General features: G+C 44.2%; 2 protein-coding genes across 2 annotated transcripts in view; both read left to right on the top strand.

Moving 5' to 3' along the window:
* Nucleotides 1–19,334, top strand: part of LOC147425654 (uncharacterized) — a 237,668-nt gene that overhangs the window by 170,975 nt on the left and 47,359 nt on the right. The window lies entirely within an intron of this gene.
* LOC147425657 (aspartic proteinase nepenthesin-1-like) lies at nucleotides 3,668–7,729 on the top strand. Its single transcript, XM_086500123.1, has one exon. It carries the CDS (start codon nucleotides 3,825–3,827, stop codon nucleotides 5,154–5,156), a length of 1,332 nt encoding a protein of 443 aa, XP_086356249.1. The 5' UTR covers nucleotides 3,668–3,824; the 3' UTR covers nucleotides 5,157–7,729.

Genomic DNA, 19,334 nt, shown 5'->3' with positions numbered 1-19,334 from the left:
CCGCACTGCGCACGAGCACACACACACATCTAACCTACCTACTTACAACTAATAGAGCTACTGTTAGACACTCCTTGGACCGATTGTTGTTGTTGTTGGAATTACCTTGGGAAGAATTTTGGGCATTGTTTTTCCCCTTTGCATCATTTTTGTCTTTGCTTTGCATGGGCTTGGCCTCCCTTGTAAATTGACACGTGAAGCAACCATTGTGTGGTGAATTACATCGGTGATTGAACCAGGCCATTAAGAGTTGACATATTTGGAAATTTCTTCAAGTAATCTCGCACAAAAATTGTTGTTTTTTCTCAAAAAAGTCTATCTTGTACTTTTCACCTCACACAATGAGAGTGTGTGTGTGTGTGTATGTGTTTGTGTGGGGGAGAGTATACCTCCCTAGCTTCCTTGGTCGAACCCCCTTGTAGCTCATGCTGGAAGCTGATTGGACCCCTAGAATCCTAGAGTGCATATCAAGCAACCATGCTAGCCTTGGGACAAGTGTCCCCCTTTTCCCTTTGAGAGAGAGGACTTGATAACTGCATAAAATTAATTAAATTAGCTAAATTATCATTGGACCCCTTGAGAGACCAAGTAATAGGCTTTAGGCACCTTATGAGGGCAACATGAACAGGAACTTGACATGTGTCCCTGTTTCTTCTTTAGGCAAGGCTTGACTTGTGTTAGGGTGTGTGTGTTCTCTCTTAGGCTCCTACAATGAGGGCTCGCCCCCCCATGAGTAGGGATACTTGTTGACTTTTGAAACAATTTGAGCCCCTCAAGCACCTTAGTCATTAAAGCACCTCAAGCAACTCAAGCACCTTAGTCAGCAAGCACGACAAGCACCTCAAGCTTGGGCTGGGTTCCCACCTCAAGCACAATCCTAGCTTGCCTAAGGTCAAAGGAATTTTAACAGTAACCTTTGGAGGTATTTAATGAAGCTAACCCTAAGGTCTTTAAGCTCCATTAGCTAGCCTTGCTCTTTGCCATACCATCTGTCATTTGGACCCCTTTAACCTTGGCCCCGTGTTGAGATAGATCCATAAGCACATGTCTATATTCTAACCCTTGTTCCTCTTTATTTTCCCACATTAAACGATCAGTTTAATATGAGAAAATCATTTGGGTTGGTTAGATATGAGATTTATGACAATTAGTTTTGTTAGTATTATAGTTAGGAGCGAAACTTGGAGAAATAGCCAACACTAGACGATTTTGTGGGTTTATGATTTCACATAAGACCTCTTATTGACATGTAGAGCCTATATGTATGACAGATTAGTTCTTTGTGTGTGTGTATATGTGTGTGTGACCCCACACACACACACACACACACACACACACACAAGTGACACTCTCTCCATGACATGATGCCAAAATCCCCTCAATGGTTTCCTCACTGTGTGTGTGTGTGTGTGTGTGTGTGTGTGTGTGTGTGTGTGTGTGTGACCACACACACACACACACACAAAGAGTGAGGACATCATTGAGGGGAATTTGACATCATGTCATGGTGGGAGTGTGGTTTATGGATTAGGTTGACCAAGATTCCCAACAATCCCTCCCTCCCTCTCTCCATTTTCTTAATATTTCTAAATTTGGAAATCTTGTTGTCTCTTTCAATGTGTGTGTGTGCGCGCATGCTGTGATATTGTAGAGGAGGATGTATGCTACTTGAGTGTGCTCAGGCGATCGCTTACATGCATACCCAAAGGTCACAAACATCTTTTTTTTCCATCTCTCCTTGCCTTGCTCTTCCTGTCTACAAACCGTTGCCATAGGTGGTAGAGTGGGATAGAGTAGCTAGGCTATCGGTCACTAGTATGATACTAAACATTCTGAAGTTGTAGATTCAATGTCCAAAACATGTATGTTTAATGCTTCTAGTATGTCCCTGATCGAGGCTATCTCTTGTCTTGTCTCGTAAGTAGAGAATCGAGCTGGATGTCTTGTTTTCTATATATATGTAAGTCATTATTGTTCTTATATATAATCACACATAAACATGCATTTTAAATTGAGCTATCAAGTTTACATCAACGGATGATGTATTTACATCAATTACTAAAGTCATCGAATAAGGTTCGAGTAAATCAAAGAAATATATAAGAAAATAATGAGTCCCATTGTAATCCTATGTAGTATAACTTGTTCCATACCCTTGAAAAAGGACTTTTACTTTGGGTCTTTGACTCTTGAGCTTCTAAGTTCTAGCTAGAAAATTAGGGCGAAATGGTGCCACCACAAGAAGTCAATATTGTTGTAATTTTTTTCTCAACATGGATGCAGGAAGAAAGTGACTCTTATGGACTTTTCCAACCGGCTTGAAAGGACTTTTATGAAATTACAAGCTAGTGTTGAAGATGTCATCTAACCTTTAAAGTTTGAATAGATTTTTTGAATATAAATAATTAGATGGTTTTCACATTGCTTCTTTTACTAGTCATTGATGTTTTAAACCTACCGGCCGGTTTGTCCCGCTCCTCCCGCCTTCCGTGGAATAGAGTACATAGTACACGGTTAGAAAAGTACTTTTTTTCCTAATCAAAGAAAATAAGGGCAAACTTGAAATTCTCCCGATTTTTAGGTCAAAATTTGAAGGTTTTGCCAAAAATATTCCGGTTTTCTTCAAGGCAAGCTTAAAATCTAACCGGGATTTTAAGATTTCATCCGGTTGAAATACACTACACCCCGGTTCGTTTCTAACACTGGTAAATACCTTTCCAATGCACCAATCAAATAATCAATTAGAATTTTGGGTAGAGGAGCCCATATAGAGACGATGAGATTGAGGAGGCCACTGTGCATCCGTTTATGCATGGATTTGGGCTCTGAGGGGCACAAAAGATGCCCGACAAGAAGAGGTTTTTTGCGAAAATGGAAACTCCTCGAGCGGACCTGCACACACTTTGCACGACGGATTAGCACAATTTTCGAGGCAAATTGAGGACGCTTAAGGGTTAGAGACGCAACATCACCAAAATAGAGTCGGACGTGCTCCAAGGTTGAACACTCGATTTGACGAATCAATAGGCAGCACGCCACCTCTCGTAGACGAACAGCTCGTTCACGTTTGTGTGCTTATTGGGGGGTAGCGTGTCTTCTTATTGGGGGCCGGCCACTTATTGGCTCCTCTACCCTAAAAGCATGGTGGTTATGCTTGTACTTGCTGGCAGTTGCATAATATAGTATGCATTGGAAGTGTTATATTATGCATTGGGAAGTGTAACAAGTGGTTTTGGCAATGATGATAATCCTATGATTGCCTCAAAAAGCTTAGTTTTAGGAGTATATAAAAATGCAACGAGATCGCTCAAGGATTGGGGGTCATAATTGAAGGAGATGACACAGGCATTAGAATTTAGGAATTAGGAAGGAGAGAAATTTGATATTGGACTTGTAGTGCAATAAACAAATATTGAAGAGTGCTGAGTGCTCCACTGCTCTCATTTTTAATCGGTTGCCTTAGAAAGGTCGCTTTATTCATACTGGACTGGATTGACAAGACGCTATTTGGACAAGGAGAAATTCTACTGGGCTTTGTAAAGACTGGGTATTGGTAGCGTCTGCGCTACGAAATTGAAAGCGTAGCCGTATAAGAGTTTGCATGTTTGTGCGTGTCTGCATAACGCTCTCTCTCTCTCTCTCTCCCCCCCCCCCGCCCGTCCTTCCTTCTCTCTCCTTCCTTGTTCTGTTGCCTAGAAACTATCAGCCGCAAATAATGTGCGTGAGAACTGCTGCGTGCAAGGGGACGTGCTTCATAATATAATGCTCCGTGTTCAGTATATAGGAGCATACGAGAGAGAGAGAGAGAGAGAGCCAAGCTCAACATGTTAACCCGCTTGTTTTGGCTAGCAGTAGTCACCATTGCCAGGTCAGCCTCGGCCAGTAACTTGGCTGGCGAGACCGAGCACCCGGCAAGCGAAGACCGCAGCTACCTTGCCTACGTGGTGGCTGGCGATGGCCAGTTTCTGGCCACTCTTGCACTGGGCACCCCTCCCTCTCCCTTCACAGCCATTTTGGACACCGGCAGCACCCTGCTGTGGCGTCAGTGCCTCCCCTGCCAACTCTGCTATCCCCAATCCCCTCTTCCCACGCCCTACCAGTGCGCCCTGCAATATGACAATAAGAAGCTGAGGTCGCATCAGCATAAGCTGACGACGCACTGCAACAACTCAGAGATTATAGTCATATTCGACCCCTCGCAGTCTTGCTCCTATTCCACAGCCAGCTGCTCTGACCCCGCCTGCGTGTCCTACCCTGGCTCGTGTAGCTCCGACAACGGCAGCTGCACTTACGACATTGTTTACATTGCCCCCTTGGCATACACCCGAGGCGTTTTGTCCTACGATACGCTTTCTCTCTTCTGTCTCTCTCATCCCCTGCACAAGCAGCTTGTCTCTATCCCTCAGTTCGCCTTCGGGTGTAGTCACTCCAGCAAGGCGCCTTACAACTTTGTGGGCGCAGGCGGCATTGTGGGTTTGGGGCGGGGCCCTCTCTCTCTGCCCTCGCAGTTGAATGTCACCTCATTCGCTTACTGCCTGGGCAGCATCCACGATACAAGGTCGCGCACCCCGCTGGTCCTTGGCGCGGCAGCCCGCAGGCTGGGATGGTCAGCGGCCGCTGGCACTCAGTCAATCCAATTCATCGACGCCATCGATTACGCCTACGTGGTGGAAATTCAAGCCATCAGCGTGGGCGACAGGCAACTCGATGTCACAAGCTCATCACTTGGGCTGAATCTGACTGGCTTGAGCGCGAGTCATTATGCGACAGCTGGCATCGTTTTCGATTCCGGAACAACGTTTACCCACTTGCCCACCCCTGCTTTCAGTGCGCTCTACAGCGCTTTCAGCAACGCGCTTTCCGCCCCCCTCGCCTCAGCGCATCCCCGCAACCTCAGCCTTTGCTACCAATCCTATCCTGTTGCTGTGCCCTCGCTATCCTTCCACTTTTATGGCGGAGCCTCCATGCACCTGCCCATCGCCAACTACATTATCTCTATCGAGGGGGTCTTCTGCTTGGCTTTCATGGAGTCTCCCGATGACCTCGCCATCCTCGGCAATGTTCAACAACAAAACTATCATGTTCTCTATGACCTCGAAACTAACACAATCTCTTTCAAGCCCGCACACTGTCGTTCTCTTCAAAATCCCTTCTAATTAAGGGGTCCATAAGGTTATTAGAAAGAAAGCTTCTCAGAACTATGGACTTCCAAGGTAGAGCAGCATTGATAATGTACACTTAACTAATAGGAGGAGGTAACTTCGAGCTTTCCTTTTCTTATTTAATTTAATGTCCTTAAGCTTTAGCTAAAAACGATACTTAGATTTGGAAGATCATCTATAAGCGGGCTCATTGGTTGGTGTAGATTATCAATGCTTCTCTACCTTGGGAATCCATAGTTGTGAAATTCCATCAACATAGCCTTGTTCTTCTATGATCATAATTTCATGGACCCACACTTTGCTAATGTGATTGGCTCTATGAGAGCATTGAATTTAATTTTTTTTGTTTTTTGGTCATCGTAGAGGTCTTTGGATTGGTTAAGGCATGGAATCTTTACTTGAAGGGTTCCTTGAGATGTCTTTGTGCTAGACAAGATGTGAGAGCTCTTGATGTATTGGTTCCGTGGTTATGAGTAGCTCTAAACTTCCATGTGCTTTATGCGCATTGGAAAGGGAAAAAGGGAAACACCACTGGTACACACACAACATGCCTCTCTATAGCCCATGATATTCAATGCACCCTAATCCACCAGAGTTCACTTTCAAAACGCGACAATCTCATAGGCAAACCGCCATTTGCACACAACTATATACGCACGTACACGTTGCGACATCACAAACACGACCAACCATTTCGTACAACCTGATTCACTGCCTTCACCACACACACAACTTGTCTCAATCCCTCTGTGCACAACAAACCTCGAGGGGGTTGTTAACCCTTGTGGCTCACGGACACCCTATCACCTACGACAGAAGCCGTATTATTTATTTGGTAGAGTCAGGGACCGGGTTTGTCGGTCCAATAGGACAAGGGTAAGAGTGATCGTCGACGAGAGGCGCACTCTAACTGGAACCTTCAAAGCTTAGTTGGCTAAGCATGGGCGCCCAAGTGTAAATGGACGAGCTAATATAAAAGTCACGTAAACCTAAAAATCACTCATTTTCTCATTTGTGCAATTGAAGAGTACTCTTGCTCCATTTTCATCTTCTTCTTCTTCATCTCCATTAGGAGAAAGTTGGACTCACTTTTGGGCCTTTCAGTTCTATAGAGAGAGTGGCGCTCGACCAATGAGGAACAGGCTAACGTTACGTTGAAAATCGACATTTTGAAGTCAAGCTCTTTTTAAAAAAAAAGAGAAAATTTTATTTTGGTTCATCAAATTGCATAATTTCACGCTTTCAAGGCATAAATGCCGTAAGTCGTACTAACTATGTACCGAGGAATTTCAGAACTTTCATTGAAGACTCTATCTAGTACTTTGTTCCTGCCCAAATATGACTTTGAGTAGCTCTACTTCCCTCTCAAAACTTCTTCCCTTTTTTATATTTGCTCTAACCTTTCTGTGTATTCATTCTACTGCAAACCATGTCTACTTCTCGAAGGCCTAGCACTACCATTGACTCTGTTAGCATTTCTAACAATTATACTACAGACGATCAAGCATGAATTCCATCTCGTGTAACTATCGAAAGTTGGGTTCTACTGCAAACTAGGAGGAGAAAGAGGAGGCAATGCAATGATTTCGTGGAGGCTTTCAAGGATCAAGTTAAAAAGTTTAAAGTGTGTGCACAAAGCAAGCGGGTGAAAGAGGTCCTCATACAACATGCTTTCCTGCATGCAGACTTAAGGTTGCAAACATCTCCTCCAAGTTTTCCAAGGCATCGACCCAACTGTAAGTTATTTCAGCATCTCGCTTAGTACATGATTATATTCGAATATTAAGTGGTGGATATCATCTTTGGTATGTTTCAGATATTTATCCATCAAATAGGACAGATTGGAAACCAGTTGAGAGTATAGTTGGGATTTTTGATGCTTTCCATGCATTTATTGCTGAGCCAATGTATCGAGGAAGACAACACAAGGAACTTGCAAATAATGGAATTTTCTTTTATGATATATTATATGTGGAACCGAGAACTTCCATTGGTTGGGGTCATGTAGCTCCTTTGTCACTTCCATCCTTTGACAGCAAGGATTGGTCCCTGCCTACTTCGCAAACTAGTGAAAGCTTCAGGAATAAGTTGTTTCAGGATATACAAAAGTCCCTCAAGTATTCAATTGCCACAAAAATAGTTCGGCTCGCACTATTTATGCCTCTTGAAGTGTTTGCAAATTTTTTCTTCGATGAGCAAATAAGAACTACCGCAACAATGTTCATTTGCAAATCTGAGAGTTGTTTGGACTTTTTAGATGATAAATGGGATAGGAAACAATCACAGAACAAAATCTGTATTTTGTAAAAGAAGTCCGTAATTTGCAAGTTCATTATAAGCTCTCAAAATTTCTTAGTATCGTTTTACTATATTAGATATCATCTTCTTAGTGGGCAGCTTATTCCACTCGACCAAGATACAGAGAACAGCCTCGAGAACAAACCTTTATCAATGGAGCTCTACTTTCGAGACAGCCTACTTACTGTGATGGAAACAATGTCAAGCACAACTCTGGCACAGCTCAGGATAGATCTTACATGTGAAGAACTTTCACTTTTGCTGGAATTGTATGCATTCAGTCTCAACAATAGAAAGGTGCTTACTAAATCGATAAATTTTGATTGTCTTTAATACACTATGACTGAATCTAACTTTTTCTTCTTTTCAGATTCCAAGGCGCAAGGAGAAAACAACATTGTGCAAGGAGTCCATAACAAATACACTTCACTTAATTGCTTCCATCGGAAGCTAGGTCACATACCTTGTGCACACAAAGAGCTTTGATGCCATGCAAACCATGATGTACTCTTCAAAATGCCTAATGCAGAGATATTTTTTGGCGGTCAAACAATGTTTCAAAAATGTACATTTTCAATGTTTCAAAACTTTACATATTGTGTTGTATCTGTCAAGAGTAATTTGCTCCCTTTCCCAGCTACTGTCCTCTCCCCCGGTTTGTGCCACTCGTTTCTTGCCCTCTGCTCCGGTTGCTGCTACCTCTGCCTTTGGGGACGCTGGTCTCGGGCATCCTTTCGCATCGCTAGAAATCATGGGTCTCTTCCATGGCTTCCCATGCTTCTTGCACCTGTGAAGCTTCCCGCTGTTCTTACTCTTGCCGTCGATGTGCAGCCCATTCCTCTACTTCTGCGGCGTCCGCATAATATTGGTGTATTGCTTCTTGCATATTTCGAACTTCTCCTTGAGTCTGATTGTGGCGTTGGGTCATTTCGTTAATGTGAGCCTCTTCGAACTCGTCAACTCTCGCCGCTTCCTCTCTTGTGCGTCTGTTTATCGAGATTATAATATACTGGATAGCCATTACAGAAAAATGTCGCACATCGTTGTTGGTGTAGTTATGTAATCGAAGTTCCTGTAGAAGCGTGATACAAACATTTGTTGCTTCATACATACGTTGCAGCAAACAATAAACAGCAGATTACTTACGTTCGGTATATCCATAATTTGACTGATGAGCAACACGGCATTTAAACAGGTTCGCCAGCCACAGATATAGTCATCAGTCTGCGTGGGCACGGTTACCCGTTCGTGCTTGACTACATTTCCTAGATCATGTTCTAACAAAAGATGCTCTACACAACATACAAGTTTTTTCGCGGGACTACATACATAACCACTTGAGTCAGCAACACATTCCAAAGAGACACTACACTGCTTTCCAAATGTACCCAAATGGACCTTACGTTTTTACACGACCGTGAAACGCCCTGCTTTGCCCGGAGTTTGCGTAGTAAACAATCTTAGCTTCCATGTCAAATAACATCAGACTCCAATGATCACTACAAAGACACCATCAAAGATGAGGAGAGATTCGCAATGCAAGATGTTTTTTACAAGGCAAGAAAATACTCACGATTGATTGTAGGCAATGACCAGAAAGCGCGCTAGATCAAAGTTGACTCTGCTAAACGAGTTCATCGGACTCAAAAAGGAAACTGAGTTGTTCTGCAGATAAGGCGATATCAGCGGATCTATTGCGTATACTTTCTCTTGAACCTCAGGGGGCAGAAGCGAGACAGCGTGGCTAACATGAACAAAAGGCAAAAATTAGACTTGAACACCAAGTGAGTCAATACCGAGTGAGTGGGGCAGCTATCGAATTCCATACACCACTGATTCGCTTGGTATTGACCATTGTCTTGGCTGAAATGAAGAACTTGACGACAACCTTAAAGACATGGTTCAATACCGAGCGAGTCAGCGGCGAATTCCAATTCCATAAACAACTGACCCGCTTGGTATTGACCCATGTCTTTAAGGTAATGAACCATTATAAAGAAAAACTTGGCACCGGCCACAGAGACATGGGTCAATACCAAGCGAGTAGTACCAAAATTCAATTTCATTACCCATTGTCCCGCTTGGTATTGACCCATGTCTCGGTAGAGACCCATTTAATGAGCATAAGAATTAAAGAGAATCAGAATTACCACAAAGCAACATTGACGACCTCATTTGTTGCGAGCGAGTCGATGAAATTGCGCATGCATATGAAGTCTACTCTATCGAGGTTGGTAATGCAGGCCTTCTCTGACCTTGCAGGCAGCTGTATGTGCGCATGCAGAGGCGCTGAGCTCAACAAAATTCTCAACTCGTCTTCATTCTCCTCGTTGATTTTCTCTAAAATAATTGACTCATCTGATACGTTGGATGGACCTTCTGATGCAGAGCCTTGCGCTTCCCTTTCTTGAGCTGGCTCCCTGGCCTGCCTCAGGCTCCGGATCATTTTCCTTCAATATTGGTTGCTCCATAGATGCCTCAGGCTCCACCCTAACCTGCTCTTGTCCCTCATCATCCACGGTGGGCTGCGGATCCTCGATAACTGTCTCTGTTTCTTCCATGACTGCCTCGGGGTCCACTCTGGCTTGCTCTTGGCCCTCTGCGGCTATCTCAGCCTGCCCATCTGTGTCGTTTCTCCCGACCCGTGATCAGGTCCTTCTACTGTTTGTTTCAGCACTACACGGCTTTTTTTGTCGTGCACGAGGATGGAGAGGGGGGATGTTGAGAATATCCATGGTTCTACTATCCCGGATTGGTACTGGCTGAAGCGGCCCATCGTAGCGGAAACGAAGCCTACGAAGAGTATCAAAATCCTGCGGCATGATAGTGACCCGGTGTGCATTGGCAGCCAGGATATATCCATCGCTGAAGAATTCCACAAGGTAGTCCTCAGCAATTTCTTGAAGGAAGAGGAGTGCACTGTTGGTCCATCGCATGCCGACTCTCCACTGCTCGCAAATCTCCCGCACTACTCGCTGGAAATGGAGACGTGGAATAGCAGGTTGAACGTATCATTCTATCATGCGCAGCTCTTGCAGTACACCTCTGTGCGCCTCATATCGGCGTCTTCTTGCTTGAGCATTCAAAGATTCACCTGTTGCCCTCCTAGCGCAGGCCTTAACACGAGGCATCTCTACAAATACAATAACACCAAAAGACAATTCATTTGTCGGCACAAGGGACTTCAGATTTAAGGAAAGGTCACTACCAAGTGAAAAGATGGATAGGAAAGAGTTGCCTTGCCTTATTCGCTCTGTAGTGACCTCAGAAAATAGTAATGGTAGACATGACTTATATGTTCTGAGGTCACTACCGAGCGAATAGGTGCATAGGAAAGAGTTTGCCTTGCCTTATTCGCTCGGTAGTGACTTCAAAATAGTAATAGCAGATATCACTTACATTTTTTGAGATCACTACCAAGCGAATAGGTTTGCAGCCCCTGCAAAAAAATACCTTATTCGTTGGGTGGTGACCTCAGAAAAGTGTACAAGCAAGCGAACAGGTTTGCATCCGCTTATACAAAATAGCAATGTGAAGGAGATCTTAAATCGATGCGGTTCTAACTGTCATGTCGTTCCCTCTAATCACCTCCCCTAATATCGGGGGGATGATACCATTGATTCTCTCTCCCACGTCCGCCTCTCATGAAACCTCATGGCAGTACCACCCTCTCATAAAACCTCATGCCCAGGCTCTGCTTTTTAGGCTTGTCTGAAAGTCTATTTAAGAAGCAGTTGTTTCAAAACCTCCCTCAGGGTTTCGCAGAACAACTAAAAGAAGCTTAGGATAGTGGCGATGCCTTTCCAAGGTATACTCCCGCAGTGCCAGCAACACCGCATCTGGTCCCTCCTCATGAGGTCCCCCCTTGGCCCTCCCCTGATGTTACCTTTAGTGTTCTCGACCGACACAGCTCGGGAGTGGTTGTTGTCAACACGGGAGTCTATTCTCGAGGTAAGTTGCTGGTAATTCTTTGCTTTCTGCTCCCAATTTCCAAGCTCCTAGTTTGAAGAGCTTACTTGCTAAATGCTCTGTGCAGGATGCTAGCCTAAAGCTACAGCAAATGCTGATCGTCAGGCAAAGGGTCTCAATCCTTAAAAACTCTCTGGAAGCAAGAAGGCCTGAAGACATGTAGCGATTGCTCGCCGAGAATGGCTCTATGGAGGCAATCATTAATTGGCTTCACGAAATGAAGGATGAAGTGCTTGAGCTAGCCAGTAAATATGAGGAGGCCATTAACTTTGCAAACATGCTTTGCGAAGAGATAAGTTGGCTGTGAACCCTAAACCCCTAAACCCCCCGGAAATTAATAGGCCACTCTTTGTAAAGTCTGAAGTGTTTTCTAACTCAAACCCGATGTTCAGTTGTAATTTTGTTTCTTTCTTATAAAATCAAAAGGCGTATTTGCCAAGGAAAACCCTAAATCCGCAACAAGCAGGGGTTACCTTCCCCTTATTTGCTTAGTATTGACCTCTGTACTAGCAGACATCACTTAACTTTTCTTTTGGTCAGTACCAAGCGAATAGGGCACTTCGGACCAGGTGACCTTACCTTATTCTCTTGGTACTGACCAACTACAGCAAATTAAAGGCCACGGGACCTAAATCAAAAGACGTATTTGGCAAGGAAAACCCTAAATCCGCAACAAGTAGGGGTTACCTTCTCCTTATTTGCTTAGTATTGACCTCTGTACTAGCAGACATCACTTAACTTTTCTTTTGGTCAGGACCAAGCGAATAGGGCACTTCGGACTAAGTGACCTTACCTTATTCGCTTGGTACTGACCAACTACAGCAAATTAAAGCGCACGGGACCGAAATCAAAAGGCGTATTTGGCAAGGAAAACCCTAAATCCAGAACAAGCAGTGGTTACCTTCCCCTTATTTGCTTAGTATTGACCTCTGTACTAGCAGACATCACTTAACTTTTCTTTTGGTCAGTACCAAGCAAATAGGGCTCTTCGGACTAAGTGACCTTACCTTATTCGCTTGGTACTGACCAACTACACAAAATAAAAGTGCGCAGAAGGGTAGTAAGTGGCATACCTCTTCACTGTGTGTAGAGTTCCGCGTCGTTGAAGCACTGCAGAACAAGAGTAAGAGAAAGAGGATGCGCGAGAGTAAGAGGTGATGGAGTTTGCTTACCGCGTAGCGTCGATGGGGGTAGAGTTAATTAGAATGATGCGCAGTAGAGGACGCGAAAAGAGGCAAAATAGTTGAAACTTGAGATGTTTGGCCGGGGTAATGCCTCAACTTAGAATGCTTCCCTCGGGGAGGGTGACAACTTCACTTATGCGCGAGATTGCGGTTGGTAAATCGTACTGCATAGGAATCTGAGACCATTTAATATTGGTTGTCCTTGAGAGCGCAGCCCACGTGCCTTTTTGAGTGACTGTTAAGGGTCAGACAGACGCCAATCGCCCTTGCAGTCGCCATCTCCATCTCCAATATCTCGCACCTTCTACCTGGCCAGCTCTCGTGCCTTTGCCTTTATCCTGCGTTTAGAGTCAGACGCCGATCGCCCTTGCATTCGCCATGGCCTTTGTCTTTTCTGCGCCCTTCCCCTTGGCCAGCTCTCGTGATCCTGCATTTAGAGTCAGACGCCGATCGCCCTTGCATTCGCCATCGCCTTTGCCTTTTCTGCGTCTTTCCCCTTGCCCAGCTCTCCTGATCCTGCGTTGAGTGACCTCCACTGGGTCGAGTCCTTTGCTGCCGCGTCACCATGGCCATCGCCCCCCTACTGGTTCTTCCTGTCGGTGGCATGCGACATCACCATCCAACTCGGCGCCATTGGATATAGAGACAGGTTCTTTCTCCCTGCCTCTCCCCTTCCTATGTGTTGTTAACTGTGTGCGCACCGAAGCCACTGTGTTAGGGTAAAAATGCATGCATGGTTGGAATAATTACTCCTTATGTGGTGACCGTATCGCATTCATGGTTGGAATAATTACTCCTTATGTGAACTATAAATCTATCATTGTCATGCAGCAGTCGTGTGTAGTTGCCCCTCTTGTAAATTATTTTTTTCTCTTCTAATTTATTCACTCGCGCTTATGGTAAAAAAAAAACATAATATGCTCTATTCTTATCCACCTGTTCCGGATGCCACAGGACAGAACCAAGCGAATAGGACCCTTCGGAGATTCTTGGGGTCCCTACTCGCTTGGTACTGACTCAACTAACGTCACCACTTATGACATTAACGCACGGGACATAACCCGTCGATATGACATTAGCACACGGGACATAACCAAGCGAATAGAGCTCTTCGGAAATTCTTGGGATCCCTAATCGCTTGGTTCTGACTCAACTAACGTCACCACTTATGACATTAACGCACGGGACATAACCCGTCGATATAACATTAGCGCACGGGACATAACCAAGCGAATAGAGTTCTTCGGAAATTCTTGGGAGCCTTACTCGCTTGGTTCTGATTCAACTAACGTCAACTCTTATGACTTTAGAACACGGGATAGAACCAAGCGAAGAGGGTCCTTCGGAAATTCTTGGGGACCCTACTCTCTTGGTTCTGACTCAACTAATGTCACCTCTTATGACATGAGCGCACGGGGTCGAACCAAGCAAAATAGGACATTGAGGGGTACTCGAGGCCCAACATTCGCTTTGTTATGACACCAAATAGTTTTGTCTTGCTTTTTCTTTCAGTCATGGGGAAAATAGTCCTGGAGACAGACGTGAGCGAGGATACATGTGAAGAAAAACTATTCACATTCTTATATAACGCCCGAGCTCATCACCGTGCACCAGAACTATCTGGAATGTTCAATGCAGAGTTTTCTATACAGAGGATTATAGATTGCTCCTTTGAGTACCTACAAAACCATTTGCAACAGTATGAGGCAGTCACTTGTGACAATTCCATGATAGTTGATGGCATGAGATATGTGCACCCTGCCGACCTTGACCCTGACAAGAGTGCTTCAAGGAGACTAAATCGCTGTCTTTAAAAGTGTCCCTCCAATGCGCTGCTTGTACAAGACAGGTGTATGAAGCACTTTAAAAAATGTCGCTTATTGGAATTCTACCATGGGTTTGTCTGTTACTTATACTTGCAGACGGATGGCCAGTCAGAGACTTCGCAGCCAACAACTTTCGGTAGTTGTCCATTGGCGCCGGAGGAAGAGGTAGAGGATGTTGAGGTGCAATTCAATCCAGAAGAAGAGCGGGAAGAGGTACTAAAGGAAACCTTTGATGCGGGCTTAACTCTTGTTTCTCTTGCGGATGCAGCAATAGGGTGCAGGCAAGAAAGCCCAAGTATGGAAGTGACTTTGCCTCTCAATTGTGCTCCCAGCTTTGCTATGGCGGGCGACACCCACTATATTATGCTCACAGATATCATGCATGAGCTCAATATACGGGAGGACTACTGCCTAGCGGCAATTGCAAGTTTTTGTGAGACAGACATGGGGTTTGTGGACGATGATGCAGTGGACAGTTATCTTATTGCTGACATAGCTGTCCGTGACTCACAGTTCACTTCAGGGTCGCAACTGATTAAAGATACGTTCAATGAGGCGAAGTCCGGAGAGGCCGATTTGCCAACAGATGAGCAGTTTGAATTGACAACAAAACAACTCAGCTTGGAAAACATGGATAGACACGTGGCACCAGAAGATCATGTAATGAATAGTCAGTCTATTCACTTATTAGGGAGGTCGATGCTGGAAATGGACGAGAATCAGATGGTAACTTTTGTCGAGCATTCATATAGTATTAGAGATGGCTGAGTGATAAAATATCATGAACATTTTTTTTGCTGCCAGGTGCTAGTGTATGACGATAGTTTCCTTTGAAGAGCGGGAGGCTCACGCCAAGGGCTTGTCACTAGAGTCCAAGGCAAGGATGCAGCGTTGTCTCACTACATCGGGCGTTTCAACCACAAAAAGGTTTGTAGAAACAATTCAAGTACTTGACAATTGTACTCATCTCACTTACGGCTAATAAATTGATTGCAATTATTATGTAGATCATAATATACCACAAGGAATATTCCGATGACAATGTAAAGTTCCCTCTGTTTGCAATGAAAGCTATTACAAGATTGTGTGGTGGGCACCCCCTCCCACTAAACGCAGAAAGAGTAATTCTGATTGAAAAACAGTTTGCTCTACGTGTATTTGGCATTAGGTATGGGTGCCAGGCACTTAGAGCCCCATATTTCATGTCCTACACAGCTCAGGCTCTGGCTGCAGGGGTTGAAGACCCGGAAAGCTTAGATCCATACAATAAGCGGCTGTTTCTGAGGGAAAGAAGACGCATGATGCCCGTGGGGATGCTGCCATCAACAGAGGAACGAGCTCGTCTACAGAGCTTGCACATCAAAGAGGTACAAAGTGAGGAGGAAGGAGGTGCATCGAAGAGGATAAAAACGACGGCCTCAGGTCCATCTTCTCCCGCTCCTGACTCGTGACCGGCGCCACCTCACATGGCGCTCGGCCGCATTTGAAGCTCCCCAAGCCATCTGTTTCTTCTCTTTGCAGATGTGTTGTAAAGACCGTGTAATTTCTGAACTCTTAAGAAGTTCCTTCTGCCTTGCTCTATGAATTAGTCGTCTATAAGTCCATTGGTATAACTGTAATAGGCTATTGGCCTTTTCTTTTCCTCCCCCATGCCGAGTGTGCTTAAAATAACATGTTCTTGACATATAGTGGGTTTTTTCCATGCCTTGTGTGGACCATATTGATAGTGAGCCGTATGTCTTGGCAAAATATGGACCATGGTTGAACAGTATGTGCTGCATTGAAATAAAACAAAATGGTCAGTTGAGTACAATTTAAAATTTTGTTTTGTATACGTAGAATGCCAACCTACCATGTAATGTGTGATATGTTGCCCACCCCACCCTGTAAGGTAAGCCTTTTTCCAATCTAGCAAGGCTGCTTGAAATGATGTGAGCTTACTTTGGTCCCAAGAAAGTTTCTCAAGGTAGTGGAAAATTTTATCTAGTGATTTCCACACGTTCGCTTTGTGATTCTGGATTGCCCCACCACCAGCATTGTCTTTAACCACTTTATGTAACTGTTTCCATTTGTTGAACAGGATTCTCCTTTCTTCTCTATCTGAATCTTTTAGGCTAAACCCAAGAAACCTTCTTGCCTTCACTCCGCCTATCGATGCTTTCCTTGGTACCTTGTACCGACTTTGAGACATCTTAGGGTCCTCTTCGATTTTTACATTGCCTCCATGCAAACCAATGTCTAAGAGCACTCCCTCTAATGCTTTGATCACTCTTTTCGACTCACTCTCTGGCTTTAATGTCCATGCAAAACATATATACAAATGAACCACCTTTTCAATTATTCGACAGAGTGCATGAAGTGTACATACGTGAACTCTACTCAGAGGAATATCAAGCACTGGTTTAAAAGTTTTATATTGAAGATGTCTGTTGGGAGCTCTAATCCATTGCACACTCTCAAGTGATTGTGCATCAGCCATGCAATATAAGCATGGATTTTCCACAGCTGCTCCGTGTGTTATGTTGTACATACACTTAAGAGTCTTTAAGTCACCTGCCATGTGCCATTCCACTGTGTAGTCGCCAAATCCTTCCACTGAAAGAACGGCTCCGTTTCTTTGTTCACTGATGATAGAAGGAATTTGGGTTTGACTAAAAACCCAATCGAGGATTTCAAAATTTTCCTTATCAACCTGCAATGAAAAATGAAAACACAAAATCAACAACCAAATAATCAATATTTTTGTTATCAGAGAGACCGAAGTATACCTGAAATGATCCTAGAGATAGAATGTTGTTTTCTGATTGCACGCTGAAGTATCGTGGATCCTCTTTCGTGATTGATGGATCCAGAGCTCTGTTCATGAGGGTAATGGTGACTCTCTCCAACTTCTTGTTCTTCAGGACCTCGCACTCGTCGAGCTTCAAAAAAAACTTGAGAACCCCACCGCACTCATCTCGATTGATGTCAAAGAACTGAATTGCATACCTTTGCAATGCTTCAAGATCAACGAAGAGGTTGTTGTGCTCGTTAAATTGTACCTTTCTACCGCCCTTGCCTAAGAACGTTGCTTCAATATGGGATGGTGACCCAAGTTTCTCAAACACCTCATCGTTTACGTGCCGGCGAACAGCCTTTACATGTGATGGCTTTGGCAACAATGATCCTCTCTGTAGTTTATTTTGAGATTTTTTAGCTAATGCTTTGAAGAGTGCCATGTATCCCATCTGCGAGATACCACTCTCATCAAGTATTGCTTGCACTTCCATTGGTTCTACCTCATTCTCGTTCATGAAGGAGGTAAGTAGCCTCCCTTTCAACTTACGAAATTTTTTCTGAGTTATCATCTCTTCAACTACTTCTTTTGGAACTAGACGGCTGTAATGCACTCCGGCATTGAAGCCTGCACCGTTCGAGTTTGGATGCAGTAAAGACCTGCCAAAAAAGCACAATGCGTTATGATCATGTATAGGAAAGTAAGTGTATCCACTTCTTAATGAAGCACATTGAAGAAACAAACTTCGAGTTACCTTAAAGCTCGTATTCGTTTTTTCAGGCCACCACTACCAACCTTCATGTTCTCAAGGTTGCACAGATCTCGTTTTCTTTTCTGACTACCAAGCACGGTGTCTTTCTCTCACAAACTTGTGATCTTCTTCTCAAGGCCTTGGATTGTCTCTTTGTTTGATGAAATCTTTTGACAGCATGCTTCATTAAGTTTCTTCAACTGCTTGTTCTCCATTGCCAGGAAGTTTCTTTGCCTTTCCGCATTCAATCCTCTCATTTTCAAATGTTCGGTGTATCCCAATAGCCCATCCTTGCCATCGCCTGTGAAATGTAAGAGGTTAGTGATATTAGCAAAGGGAGGTGGCGCATTTTTCATAGGATCCTTTGGATAAATAGACCCATCGGTCCACAAATCCAAATGATGTTCCTTGTTTGTCCTTCTAAGTTCTTTGTCCCGTTGAGATAAGAAAAACTCCCTCCTATGTTTCTGCAACGGTGCGTACTCTTGCAATACATCAACATGAAGATGATGTGTGTTCTTTCTTTGGGTAAGTGTTAAAGATGAAGGGGCCGAGGATTGTAAGTTCAAATTAGTGTTTTCATCAGGAAAAGATGCGTTCTCCATTCCTAGAGTTGATAAGAAGAAGACGGAGAAATATCTCAGGTTTTCGGAGGGAAAGCCATATTCTCAAGTTTAGAGTTGATAGAGTTCGTGTGGCTTATGTTTCTGGAGGGAATGCTTGTAAGTTGGCATTTCAAATCATTAGTCATACGGTTAGTTGGATTCCTGACAAGAGAACGAAGGATAAGAATGATAAGACGGCGGCTACCTACCAAAGAATGTCATTTTGGCTTTTTGTTGCGCAGAAAGTATCACATAAAATGCACAAGTTAACATTTTCATTTTCTCTCTCTAAGCCGACGTGGCACTTCTTACAGGGCCCAAAAGTGAGTCCAACTTTCTTCTGATGCTTGTGTGTGTGTATGCGTGAAAGAGAGAGAGAGAAAGAGAGAGAGATCAAGCATTGTGACGATGGCACGACGATGGCAAGGCGGTTGAGCACAGCACGGTGGTAGCTCCTTCTTCTTCGCGACGAAAAATCCTCCACGAAGGCGAGCGTAGGGCGGTGAGTGACACACCCTTGCTCTCTTGAGCTTGCTAGATTAGTCTGGTTGTGTGCTCGCAGCCATTTGTGTCTTGCACACAGTGTACGACAAGTCCCTTGCATTGACACGTGCGACAGACGCGCACATTTTTGGAATCGTTGCCGTGGAAATTCTTTACACTAAGCTCAAGTAGCACTCTATGCTGCTTTCTGGTGCAATTTCAAATGTAGGAAAGGTAGAGAAGGAAGGTGTGTGTAATGGTTTTAAATCATGAGTTGATT

The sequence above is a fragment of the Adiantum capillus-veneris genome, chromosome 25 (assembly GCF_014529385.1).
Source record: "Adiantum capillus-veneris isolate H3 chromosome 25, ASM1452938v2, whole genome shotgun sequence".
NCBI lineage: Eukaryota > Viridiplantae > Streptophyta > Polypodiopsida > Polypodiales > Pteridaceae > Adiantum > Adiantum capillus-veneris.
The sequence above is the reverse complement of the archived record's forward strand: the minus strand, read 5'-3'. Positions and strand labels throughout refer to the sequence as shown.